This window comes from Polypterus senegalus, chromosome 16 (assembly GCF_016835505.1).
Source record: "Polypterus senegalus isolate Bchr_013 chromosome 16, ASM1683550v1, whole genome shotgun sequence".
In the NCBI taxonomy this organism is placed as follows: domain Eukaryota; kingdom Metazoa; phylum Chordata; class Cladistia; order Polypteriformes; family Polypteridae; genus Polypterus; species Polypterus senegalus.
Genome location: NC_053169.1, coordinates 15,194,393 through 15,207,602, shown reverse-complemented (window position 1 = coordinate 15,207,602; position 13,210 = coordinate 15,194,393). Strand labels below are relative to the sequence as shown.

At 41.7% G+C, this 13,210-nt stretch overlaps 1 protein-coding gene across 2 annotated transcripts in view; it reads right to left on the bottom strand.

Moving 5' to 3' along the window:
- Positions 1-13,210, bottom strand: part of LOC120516453 (collagen alpha-1(XIX) chain) — a 478,053-nt gene that overhangs the window by 447,654 nt on the left and 17,189 nt on the right. For both annotated transcript variants that reach the window (XM_039738131.1, XM_039738132.1), the window contains exon 2: positions 5,190-5,317. In XM_039738131.1, the coding sequence (XP_039594065.1) occupies positions 5,190-5,280 (91 nt within the window). In that variant the 5' untranslated portion in view covers positions 5,281-5,317. The remainder of the gene's footprint in view (positions 1-5,189; positions 5,318-13,210) is intronic.

Here is a 13,210-nt window from a genome sequence, read left to right as displayed (position 1 = left end):
ATTTGATTTGTTATTGATGGTTCTTTAATGTACATCATATAAAAACAGAATCATTGTCTTGTGGTTTACTCCTCAAATATCCATCCTAATATCTGAGTATAAGAGAAACTCTAGAGAAGATCACTCCCGATTTTGTTTCTTGATTTTTTATATCAATTATTATATTCTCCAACCTGCTACATCCTAACTACAGGGTTACGGGGGGTCTGCTGGAGCCATTCCCAGCCAACACAGGACGCAAGGCAGGAACAAATCCTGGGCAGGGTGCCAACCAACCACAGGACACACAACCAACCAATCATTTTCCAACCCGCTGAATTCGAACACAGGGTCACGGGGGTCTGCTGGAGCCAATCCCAGCCCGACACTGGGCACAAGGCAGGAACCAATCCCGGGCAGGGTGCCACCCCACCGCAGGACACACAACCAACACACCCACACACCAAGCACACACTAGGGCCAATTTAGAATCGCTTGTCTTTGGACTGTGGGAGGAAACCAGAGCGCCCGGAGGAAACCCACGCAGACATGGAGAGAACATGCAAACTCCACGCTGGGAGGACCCGGGAAGTGAACCCAGACGGGTCTCCGAACTGCGAGGCAGCTGCACTACCACCATGCCGCCCCATCATCTTTTATGTTATATCTATACATTCCATTCAGTCAAGTCAAATTTAACAGATCAAAGCAAAAATCAACTCCCACCCAAGAAGAAGGAGAGGGGAGCCAGCAACTGCAGCTACTCTATAAAAGCATTCTGGGTGTCAATTAACTGGACCCATTTTGTTCATTTCAGGGCCACACTGGCCAGAGTCAATCCCAGCAGCAATGAGCATGAGGGGTAGGAATCAACCCTAACCTGACCAGCAGTCCAGAAGAAGCTTCATTTATATGGGATGAATTTGGAGCAACTGAATACAATCACAGTTAGTTAATCATTAGAACACACTCTTCATCCATTTGGCTTCTCCATTACACTTGTGAGAAGCTTCAGCTTGTGCTGGCAGAATCAGACATAAAGCAGGAAGCATCTCATAACTTTTAGTGTTCAAATGGTTGTAGTTGTGTCCCAGCCGGGGTTATTTTTCGGCTTTGCCTCCCATGATGCCAAGATGGCTCCTGTCTTCTCATAACTTGTTAATGGTCAAGTCAGGTTGTCAAAATGGATGAATGGACTATCAAATTAATAAATACTTGAGATTACATTCTGTTGCTCTAAACCTGTGCCTTTTGAATGAACTCCGGGATGGTCCGATGCACAGTTTAGGGGCTGGTTTGATATTTATATATACCCAAAGTTGCTGAGATATGATCGGACACCCACATCCCTGAACTTCAATAAGCAAATTCCAAAATGAACAAATGGATGGATGGAGGGATTCACCGTCTACTTCTTTTTGTTTAACGTGGCCTACGAAAGGAACTGCAAATGACATCCTGCCAATCATTAGAATGAGTTAATTGGCACAATTGGGTTTTGAACCAGAAGGGTACGGCAGAGGTAATTAGAAGTGCTGAAAATACTGACACATGTGTTAAAAAACTCTGAAGAGCGGCCCGCTGACCTCCTGCTCTAAACTTGGTAACTTGAGCAGCAGCAGATTGCTGAAATGCTTCAATGGCCAAATATGCACTGCAACGATGAGGAGCAAAGAAAAAGAATAGCAAAGCAAGCAAAAAGCAAAATCTTATTTTAATTTTATGTATAAGAAATGAAAGCAGAACTGCACAGGCATTCACTGCCATTGATTAGATGATCACAGAAGACTGGGTGAGGTCCTGCCATCTGATGGCCTTTGCCACCAAAACCATTTCCATAATGCGTTCAGCAGAGGGTACTGGAAGGAATGAGCTCTTATACCAGACCCCCATACATCACTATCTATATTTATATCCATAATCTATATCTCTATACACACGCACACATACACATAAATAAATATATAGATATACATACATATACTGTATGCACACATTATATATACTGCAGTGTGTTTACCTGAGTATCCTCTAATGGAGGAATGAGCTCTTATACCGGACCCCATACATCACTATCTATAATAATAATAATTATTTGCATTTATATAGCATTTTTCTCACTACTCATACCGCTCAGCAATTGCAAGTTAAGGGCCCAACAGAGCAGAGTCCCTTTTGGCATTTATGGGAATCGAACCGGCAACCTTCAGATTGCCAGTGCAGATCCGTAGCCTCAGAGCCACCAATCCACCTGAGCCCTTATACCAGACCCCTACAGAGCACTAACTGTTTTTATATATTTTATATTCATACATATAAATATATAGGCATACATATACTGTATTCACACATCATACGAGTCACACTTGTGCATCTCCCTTGCTCTGCTGAGGTGACACCAGTCTAGTATGAGGAGCGGGCGCCGTGTCGCTGATTACATCTTTCACCTACAGTTCTGAGAAGATGCCCAAAGAAGATGCCTAGCCCCGCCCAAGGTGCCTAGAGCAGGCTCCGCCCTTTCTGTTCCAGACGCCATAAAAAAATGGGCAGACCCGTCCAAGGATGATGGTGTCTCACTTTGACTGTACCCTCACTGAGGACAAAGTTGCCGGTGAAAGAAACTTTGTCTAAGAGAAATCTTCAGCATGCTGATATAAGTAGACCACATTTTTTGCCCTACATTTAGAGTTTTTTTTCTTCTTGCCAATTAAATGGGGTTGCCCAGTTGGTGCCCCAATGCTCTCCCTGACTCCTTGGGGTCTTTTAAACCAGTCACTTATATTTTATTTATTGTGATAGAAGACACTGGTTGGCTGATAACCAGCCCACAGGGCTTGGTAAAGGAAGGAAATGGATGAATAGGCATCCTGACTTCCCAGTTTGGAGACCATTTATGAGGGGAGAACAGAAGGAGATTCTCTACTGGGGTTATTTGTTCCCTCAGTACACTGGGTGGCAATGGTATGCCTTCTGTTTTGGATACCTGTAGGGCTGCATGGGACCATGTGGTTTTTGCTAAGCAGCCCCCCTTATTACGAAAAGGATCCACTGGACCTGGAAGTGCTTCCAGGTGGCAGTCCTGCAGCATTGGATGTACTACTGGGTTCCTTTTGAAAAGCAGCCAATTTGCCTCAACTGGAAAGTCAGAGTCAGGAAGAGGAAGAGGTGGACAAGGGAGTGAAGGTGGAAATGGAAATAAAAGGAGTAATGAGTGATTTACCAGGTGATAAAAATCTGGAAAAGATATTTTGCTTAATAAAAATATATTTTCTCTGAACCCATGACTCTCTGGTTTGGATATGTCTTCGTGTTTGGGGTTCAGGTTATATATGGACACACACACTAAATAGATATATCTAAATACATTATATATATATATATATATATATATATATATATATATATATATATATATATATATATATATATATATATATACATATATATATATATATATATTATACATATACATATATACATATACAGTATATATATATATATATTTATTATAAATATACTGTGTGTATATATTTATATACACACACATCTATATCTATATATCTATGCACACATACACACACACACACACACACAGTACAGGCCAAAAGTTTGGACCCACCTCCTCATTCAATGTGTTTTCTTTATTTTCATGACTGAAGGCATCAAAACTATGAATGAACACATGTGGAGTTCTGTACTTAACAAAAAAAGGTGAAATGACTGAAAACATGTTTTCTATTCTAGTTTCTTCACAACAGCCACCCTTTGCTCTGATTACTGCTTTGCACACTCTTGGCATTCTCTCGATGAGCTTCAACAGGTAGTCACCTGAAATGATTTTCACTTCACAAGTGTGCCTTATCAGGGTTATTTAGTGGAATTTCTTGCTTTATCAATGGGGTTTGGACCAGCAGTTGTGTTGTGCAGAAGTCGGGTTAGTTGGATGATCATTTATTTTTCAACAGGACAATGACCTCAAACACACCTCCAGGCTGTGTAAGGGCTATTTGACCAAGAAGGAGAGTGATGGAGTGCTGGAAATGGTCATGAAAATAAAGCAAACACATCGAATGAGGAGGTGGGTCCAAACTGTTGGCCTGTACTGTATATATATATATATATATACACACACACATACATATATATTATAAATATACTGTGTGTGTGTGTATTATATATAATATACACACACATATACGTAATATATACCTAAATATCTATAGCTACACTATATATATATATATATATATATATATATATATATATATACACAAACACAGTATATATAAATACAGTATATAGATATATCATTAATAACACACATGTATATGTATTTATATACAGTATATATTTATAATATATGTATATGCATCTGTCAATATACAGTACATCTATATCTATATATCTATGCACACATACACACACTAAATAAATATATCTAAATACACATATAGATATTCTAAATATACTGTGTGTGTATTATATGCTGTATAATATATAATATACACACACACGAATATATATACCTAAATATCTATCTATAGCTACACTATATATCTATATATATATATATACATATATCTATACAAACACAGAATATTTAAATACAGTATATAGATATATCATACATATAACACACACTAATATGTATTTATATACAGTATATATTTATAATATCTATCAATATACAGTACATCTATATCTATATATTTATCCACACACACACACACACAGAGTATATACAGTAAATGTGTTGGAGAACAAACAGGCTAACTGACTTGTCGAGTGTTAAGGCAGCATTAAACTGGCCTTCTTGTGCTTTACAACTGAGACTTTTAGCCAATGGGCCAGAATCCCAGTAACAGTCAGTTCTGCCAGTGTTTTCATTAATGATTTAATTCAGCAGCAACTCATCCCAGAAGCAAGGTGGGTTTAAGTGGGCGATGCGGTGGACCGGCGCCCCATCCAGGGTTGGCTCTTGCTTTTTACCCAGTGCTGCTATTGACACCAGTACCTTGGGACCCTGAACTGGTTTAAGTGGGTATGTGAATGTTGTGTCATTGCAAGGGAAGAAAATGAAGGCAAATACAATTTATAGTCAAGAGTAGGTGAGGAGGGAGGGAGAGAGAGAGAGAGAGAGAGAGAGAGAGAGAGAGAGAGCTACTTCAGACCAAGCCAAGCATCGGTCTGTGCCAGCAATAGTACTGTACCTGCTCTGTCAGTGACTGCCATGCCATTGCTGAGATCACTGACATTTGCCACCCAAAACAAAACTGCCCATACAGCTACAGAGTGTCTCATTTCTTCTTTGACTCATGTGAACAGTATTCCCAGATATCTGTGGAAAAGAGGAGAGACAGAACAGGAGACGTGAGCGGGTTATTTTCTGCAGCTCTGATGCCCTTTATTTTCCTCCCACCAGAGTTAATTCATTTCAGTAATGAAAAGCAGCATTGATTTTTGTATGTGAAATATAACACATCTATTATATTATATTGTATTCTATCCATCGATGCGCCCGACTAAGCAGTGAGTAATGTTTTGTGGGTAATGATACACTGTGATTAAGTTACGCCTGACAGAGACAGAAGCCGACACGCTGTGCATAACGGTGCAGCTCTGAAAGATAAATGACAGCCAACGACATGTGATCCACACAGTCTGAAAAGTTCAAATAGTTCCTGCTCTCGTGCCTCACTAATCTATCAAATGCAAAGCTACTTCTAAGTGGAGAGGCTCACTTTGGAAAACTGCAAAGTAAAAGGAAGGGGGGCCTAAGCCATTAGGGGGAAAAACACGCCGGTAAGACTCGGCAAGTCCGACTTCTCTGGACATGATCGTCCTTGTTTCCGTGTTCCTTCAACTCAAAACCCGACTACCCTTTTTTCTGACTAGTGTCTAAGGAATAGAAGCATGCATTCTTTATACAAGTTCTATAAATTTATTTCTTACTAGCTGTTCCCCGTGACTCCACACAGCAGTGAAACAGGACAAACTTAAAAAATTCAATTGAAAAAATAAAAAAAAAATTATTTTGGCCAAGCAGAAGGTAGATACACTCCAACGTCAAACATTGCCACTCTATCTGATCGTGTTCAGCTCTGACAGGAGAGCATCCCCTGCATGGGGAGAAGAGCAAGTGGCTGTGACGTCTCTGGGAATTAGCAGGTACCCTCTAAAGCACAAGTAGCTGTGATCTCTCTCAAAAAACGTCAAACGTTACTCCTTAACAATCTGTAGATGATAATATGTACTGAAGAAATGGGTAGCGCTAGGAAAGTGGAGGCAAGTTGCACTCCAACATGTGGAGCCCCGTGTCTCTCTCTAGGATTGGCACAAATATATCGCCCCTGCAAGCAAACTATGATACTTAGTGCGATGAGAGAAGTCGCAAAATCAACCGGAATGTTCAAGCAAATGATAGAAAAAAATTAAAAAAACGATCTAAATCCATTAAGTAGTTCATTCGTGAAAACCAGATATTGAATTTTCTCTCTCTATCTATCTATATATTTTATTAGCGGCCTTCAGCTCGATCCCGAGTCATGGCGACTTGATGAACGATCTGTTGGAAGATTGATCATGTGCAGGTCTAGATAGGTCCACCAGGGTCTTCTCCGCCTGTTACTGTGATTGTGTCGCGCTATCAGGTTGCTGGTCTTCCTCTTTGCCTTGTTCCTTCTGTTCTTCCAACCAGGATATCCTTCTCCAGTGATTTCTCTCTTTGTATGATATGTCCAACGTATGCAAGTCGTAGCTTGGTGATCCTTGATTAGAGTGATATATCCGGCCTCATTTGCTTCAAAATTTATTTGTCCATTCTTCTGGTATTGAAGAACATCCTTCTCCAGCACCACATTTCGAAGGCGTTGATTCCTCTTCTATCTTGTTTCTTTATCGTCCAGGTTTCGCATCCGTATGTAACCATAGAAAAGACCAAACTACGTACGAGCCGCGTCTTCAGCAATTGTGAAATGTTCCTTGATTTGAAGACCTTGTTCAGTAACTTCATTGTTAATTTGCCCATAGCTGTTTTCCATTTGACTTCCGGTGTCATTGCTGCATCTTGAGTGATCATAGATCCGAGTAGGTTGAAGCCCTTTACAACTTTCAATTCATCGCCGTCCATCTCAAATGTGTCCTGCTCGTATCAAGCAGTAGTCAATGGCTTTGTCGTCTTTGTGTTAAGTAGCAGTCCCATGTTTGAGCTTTCCAGCTTGATGCTTCGTAATAAATCCTCCATTCTGTTTGCACTTGTTATCAATGTATGTCTATATGTCGATTTGTAGATTAGAACAGTTTGTCACGGTACTGCTGCAATGTTCACTGTGAACACCTTGTAAGCTAATGCTGGCTTTGTGTCCATCCATCAGTCCCTTTTCTAAACCTACTTAATTGGATTCTTGAATTGATGTAGCGTCTTTCTTTCTTTCGGTTTCTTTCTTGAGTATTTAGTGCTTCATCTTAGTCCAGACTCCTAATTAAACCTTAAATCACACCATATCACTGCATTTCTTCCATGTAAAGGAACTTTAGAAAAGTTAGACCTCATGTAACATTGAAAGATGCTAAGAAATTAGTTCTCGCTTTTGTTTTAAGTCGACTCGAATACTGTAGTGCACTCCTTAACTGGTCTATCTAATACTGTAAAGACATCTACCAGTTGCAGCGAGCCCAGAATACAGCAGCAAAAATCCGAGCACATCACACCAGCAGGGATGTTCTTAGGCGTACGCGAACTACGCATCCGCATAGGGCCCCGACCCCGACTTACAATTTTTTTTTTTGTTGTCGGGCTGTGGGCTTGGGGCCCCTGTCATGCCCCTGGCACTGTGGCCGTCTGTGCCAGTCCCACATTTCGTGTGTCACGATACCCTCCTCATCCTAAATTTTATCGCAACATTTTTAGAGATTCGTTTCGGATTCATTCAGAGAGATCCGCATAAAATCATGAAATATCCCTATATTACCGGCCATTACCAGATGCAGAACAAAATCAATATTTTACCACTCTGCATACACACAAGCGTTCATGTAGGCCTACTGGTCATCTAAGGCCTTTTCCAGACATTTCATTAGGACACCTTCCTGAGCTATAGGGGGTCTTCGCCCCCCTGGAACCCCCCGCCCAAACGGGGCCTGCACATTTCTGAACCGTGTAGGGCCCCCAAACTGCTAAGAATGCCCTTGACACCAGTCTTAGCATCAGTACACTGGTTGCCCGTTAATTTTAGAATTGACTTTCAAATACTACAAATGGTTTAGACAGATTTTGATGATCTTGCTCCATCTTGTATTTTGGAGGGTCTGTCCCCCTGCATTCCAAGTCATAACCTAACATCTTCTACTGGTGGTCTGCTTACGATTCCAAAAGCCAAATCATAAAAGTGGTGAGGCGGCCTTCTGCTTTTGTGTACCAAAAACCTGGAATACGTGACCAATAGAGATAGGCCAGGTTAACACTGTAGATCATTTTAAAAAGCTCCTAAAAAGGTGCTATATGAATATATTACTATTACGAGGGACGTTCAAAAAGATTCCGCACTTTTATATTTTTGTTGTAAATGGTGAACGTTGTAAATGGTACGACGCTGGGAAAATCGAATTGCAAAGGAAGGCGACTATGTAGAAAAGTGATGTCATTTGTTTTTGAAATTCTTAATAAATAGAGTTAAAAACAAAAAACAAAGTGTAATTATTAAAAAGTACTTTTTGGATTTTTACCTTTCCATAAACCCTGCGGTGGGCTGGCGTCCTGCCCGCGGTTTGTTCCTGCCTCATGCCCTGTGCTAGCTGGGATTGGCTCCAGCGGATCCCCGTGACCCTGTAGTTAGGATTTGGCGGGTTGGACGATGACTGACTGACTAATGAGGTTAAAAGCAACTGCCAGGAAACTGTCTTTACTAAAAATAAAAAAAATGGATGCCTTCTTCCTCACTGGCACTGCTTATCCCATATGGGCTGTGCAGCAGAGGAGTCGCCCTACTGACAAACGCAGCCGACCTTCCGCAATCCCGGGTCCCTGCCGTCCCATGGTTGTGGTAGAAATTTGAACAATGACTGACTGACCTTTCCATAAACTACAATTTAGTTCTCTCCACATTAAACTCAACATGTACAGAATTATCGTACACTTCAAATAACTTGCAATCTCTGTCAATCTTGACTCTTCTCGGCTTTCTCTTCCAGTTTTTCTGTGGTGGCACCCAATCAAAGTCCTGTGTAGCCCCCCTGTGATGTTTGAATAAAAGCAGATACTCCAACCTGCTGTGAGACTCACTGCGTCTTTTTCTCTCTAAGATAAGGCCTTAAAATAAAACAATAAAGAACAACTTGAGAATATTTACGTTCGGCAGAATGCCCAGTGAGGGAGAGCTGGGTGGTCTTTTGGGGCTGGAACCCCCACAGAGTGTTTTTTTTTTTTATTTTGGGAGTTTTTCTTTTTGTCCACCCTAGCCAGCTGGCCTTATCATTGGACCATCATTTAGAAACTTACAAAAAAACAATTCTATATTTAAAATTATATATCTGTCTTATGCAATTGTGCATTATTCACTTTTTGCATACTATTTATGCATTATTTTACTGATCTAGTTTTAATTTGTTTTCCTTTGCATGTAATTACTGTAATATATGGCCAGCCAGTCATCCCGGTCAATACCCCCAAGACCGTCAGATGGAGCCCTCCCTGCAGCATGTAGGTGCCCCAAATGCCAGCAGGGAATCATGGTCAATGGAGTTTATATTTACAGCCCTGCTGGATACCATGGGGACCACTAGAAGGCGCTGCAAGAAGGAAACGATGATTTTCCCGACAACCCGGAAGTACGCCCTAGTCACGTGGACAGAGGAAATGACGTGCTTCTAGGTTGAAGAAAGGGAGTTTTTAATCTGACCCGGAAGTGCTACCAGTCACATGGACAGAGAGAGAGAGAGAGAGAGAGAGAGAGAGAAACACTTCTGGGTCAAGGACTTTAAAAAGGACTGTGGGAGATCCCAGGGTGGAGCCGAGTTGGGAGGAAGTGAACAACGCGTCTGGGAGAGGAGGATTGTTATTGTAGTATTGATTATTGAGAATTGTATTGTTTATTAGTTTATGAGTATTGTGTGGTGGAGGGTGCTTTGTGCACATTTGAAAATATTAAAGTCAAATTATTGGACTTTTATCTGGTGTCTGGTCTGAGGGTTCAAGGGGACGACAGTGCCCCCTATCTGTCACATTACTTATTTGACATCAATTTCTTTGAGTTGCATCATGTGTAAGAAATGTGCTATAGCAGGGGTTCCCAAGCTCGGGATTGGGGACCGACCCCCTGTGGCTGCAGGTTTTTGTTCCAACCAGATTCACAAATCGCTGATAATAATCGATAACAAATGATCTCATTTAATTAGCTGGTCTTTTTTTTTTTTTTTTTTACTCTTTTTTACTCTTCTCTTATTCTGCATTCAGAAAAAGACAGTAAACATTTCTATTTTTTTCTAAAGCTATAAATGCTTAACTCTCTTTTGTTGTTTTCCTGTGTAGTTTGCTCCCTTCATTTAACCCAGCGCTTCCTGATTGGGTGTGCTCGCAGAATCCATCGAGGAAGAAAAATGAAAAACATTATTTGTACAAAATCTTAATTTATCTATCCATTCCTAAATAATTAAATGGGCAGGCTATTTCGTATCAGTGCAATACGCTGCTTTTTAAAATGGATGACTCCCGCTCTTACGTGCACTTAGTGCTGCGTGGGTACGATGAACTATCGTATCTGTTCAAGTTCTATTTAAATTTTAAATATAATTAATTTTTATTTAGTCGACAGAAATATCTTTGGTAGGAATGCAAGTTAAATTTAGTCATCATTGCATAAATTTTTCTTCACCATAGAAATTTAAAGACTAAATTCAACTTCCATTCCTACCAAAGATATTTCTGTTGACTAAATAGAACCTACTTATATCCAAATAGAAATTGAAAAGATATGTTTTTTCGAATCTGATTGCGCATTTTAGATCGACTTGACGTGCACTACATCGAGCCCGCGTGCTATTGTGCTCTAGCCTGCCTGCCTCAATAAGTCACCGTCGCTTCGCTCTTACTTTTTTACCGTTCATTTAATCATGGCTAGTCGTGAAAAAATTAGAAAATGGAAGGAGAATTACACCGAGTATGGCTTTACCACAACAATTATTAATAGAGAATAAACTATCCATCTATATATATAATTCACTAAGGCAAGACAACCATGAAAAGCACGCCGGAAGGGGCGTGGATTCACTAAGCAGCCGACAAGTGAGACACCTATGGCGCACGCAGGAAGGAGCCACGCCCACCAACTCCAAGCCCATTGGATATGACGACAACTCGCAGGTCCACGCCCACCAAGTCGGACGCGAGGACACAGAAAAAGTGGCGTCATTTATATTCGTCTGTCGTGGAGGCCACATGCGGTGCAGGTCAGGTTAATGTCATGTGCATGTCATGCACCTCTGAGCTACGTTGACTGTTCATAGAGGCATGTTTCTCGCGGAGGTGAATCGCCATATGCAGCGTATGAAACGGTTTGCGAGGGGTATCTCATGGGATCTTTAAAACAATCCTTTACAACTGAGGTTAAAACACAATGAAGTAAGCAGTCTACGAGTTTTCGGTTACGACGCATGACCGCTTGCACCATAGCAAGCTGTTTTACACACTACATACAGCAATTCCCATCCGCGACAAACATGCGTCATCTTAGATGCTCCTGCAGGAACACGGAAGACTTTTCCTGCCCACCAACACTCCTTTTTCACCGGCCCGCGTCTACCCTCGATCTCTAGACATTCACACTGCCTGCCCATGTGCCCGGACGCAAAAACTCACCGACCACCCAGTTAGCCCCTTTCGTCTGTGCTAGGAGTCCACATGCACGCCTAAGCCACGCTTGACTTTTCATTATTCTTTTCGGTTTCGACACCCGACCGCGTCCACCATGAAAAACCATGCGAAAGGAACAACGAAGCCCCGCCCACAAACTCTACCCCTCCTCCCACGTGCTCAGGAACGCAAGACCACTGCCCGCCAAATCAAACAGCTCATCAAACACGCACTCACTCGCTTTGGTCTGTGCTGCGGTCCAAACCCAGCTGTGAGCCACGTTGACTATTCTTTTGCCCTCCATGGCTGCCGCTTCAAATGTATTTCATGGAAACAACACTTCTTTCAATGTTATAGAAATTCCTGCTTCAGGTAACTGTTTGTTTCTGTCAGTCGGGTTTTTTTGGAGAAATGTCATTGACGAAACTGTTGCTCATAGCAAACTGTTTTACACGCTACATACAGCAATTCGCATCCGCGACAAACATGCGTCTTCTTAGATGCTCCTGCACTTTGTACACACCGCCCTCCCACCGTGGTCGGGTGTCTTGGTGGATTATATATAGAAAGGCAGCCAAAACCGCACAGAGCAATGAAAAGTCTACGTGAGTCACAGGTAGGGTTACCACTTTTAATACAAACAAATAAGCGGTCGGCGTCCAAATTCTTAGAGGGACAAGTGGCTTTCAGCCACGTGAGATTGAGCATTAACAGGTCTGTGATGCACTTGTATGTCCGGTACTGCACGCACGCTACACTGAATGGATCAACGTGTGTCTACCCGGCGTGAGTAAGCCATTTAACCCCATTCGTGATGGAGACCGTGGCTTGCAATTGTTCCCCACGAACGAGAAATTCCCAGTACGTGCGGGTCATACGCTCGCACTGATTACGTTCCTGCCCTTTGTAACCCATCACCAAGGTCAGGTGACTTGGTGGATTATATATAAAAAAGCACCCAGAACCGCAAAGAACAATGAAAAGTCAACGTGGAAACCGACGGAGGCGGTGTTTGGAAAATTACCAGTCAACGTGACTCACAGGTGCGTGTGGACTGTACACAGACGAAAGCGACTCAGGTAGGGAGTTGCGGGCGGGCACATAAGCGGGCAGCGCGTACTGAACGAGCGCCGTTCAACCCCGTCCTTCACTTTGGAAGGAGAAGGCGCTCCTCCGGTTTTCAGTCACGGACAATTGTATGTTGCTTCGTAGCGTACATTGTTGCAATGTTACTTTTCTTGGTGGTTTATTAAATTACGGATTTTTCAAATGTTTATTTTTTCCTCTGTGCTTAAAAATCATTTAAAAAGCGGCCTGATTAGGCTAGTTATTCATAAAGCTTCAATTGGTGATCTGTTTTTCTGCGTTAACCTCATATTTTTTCAT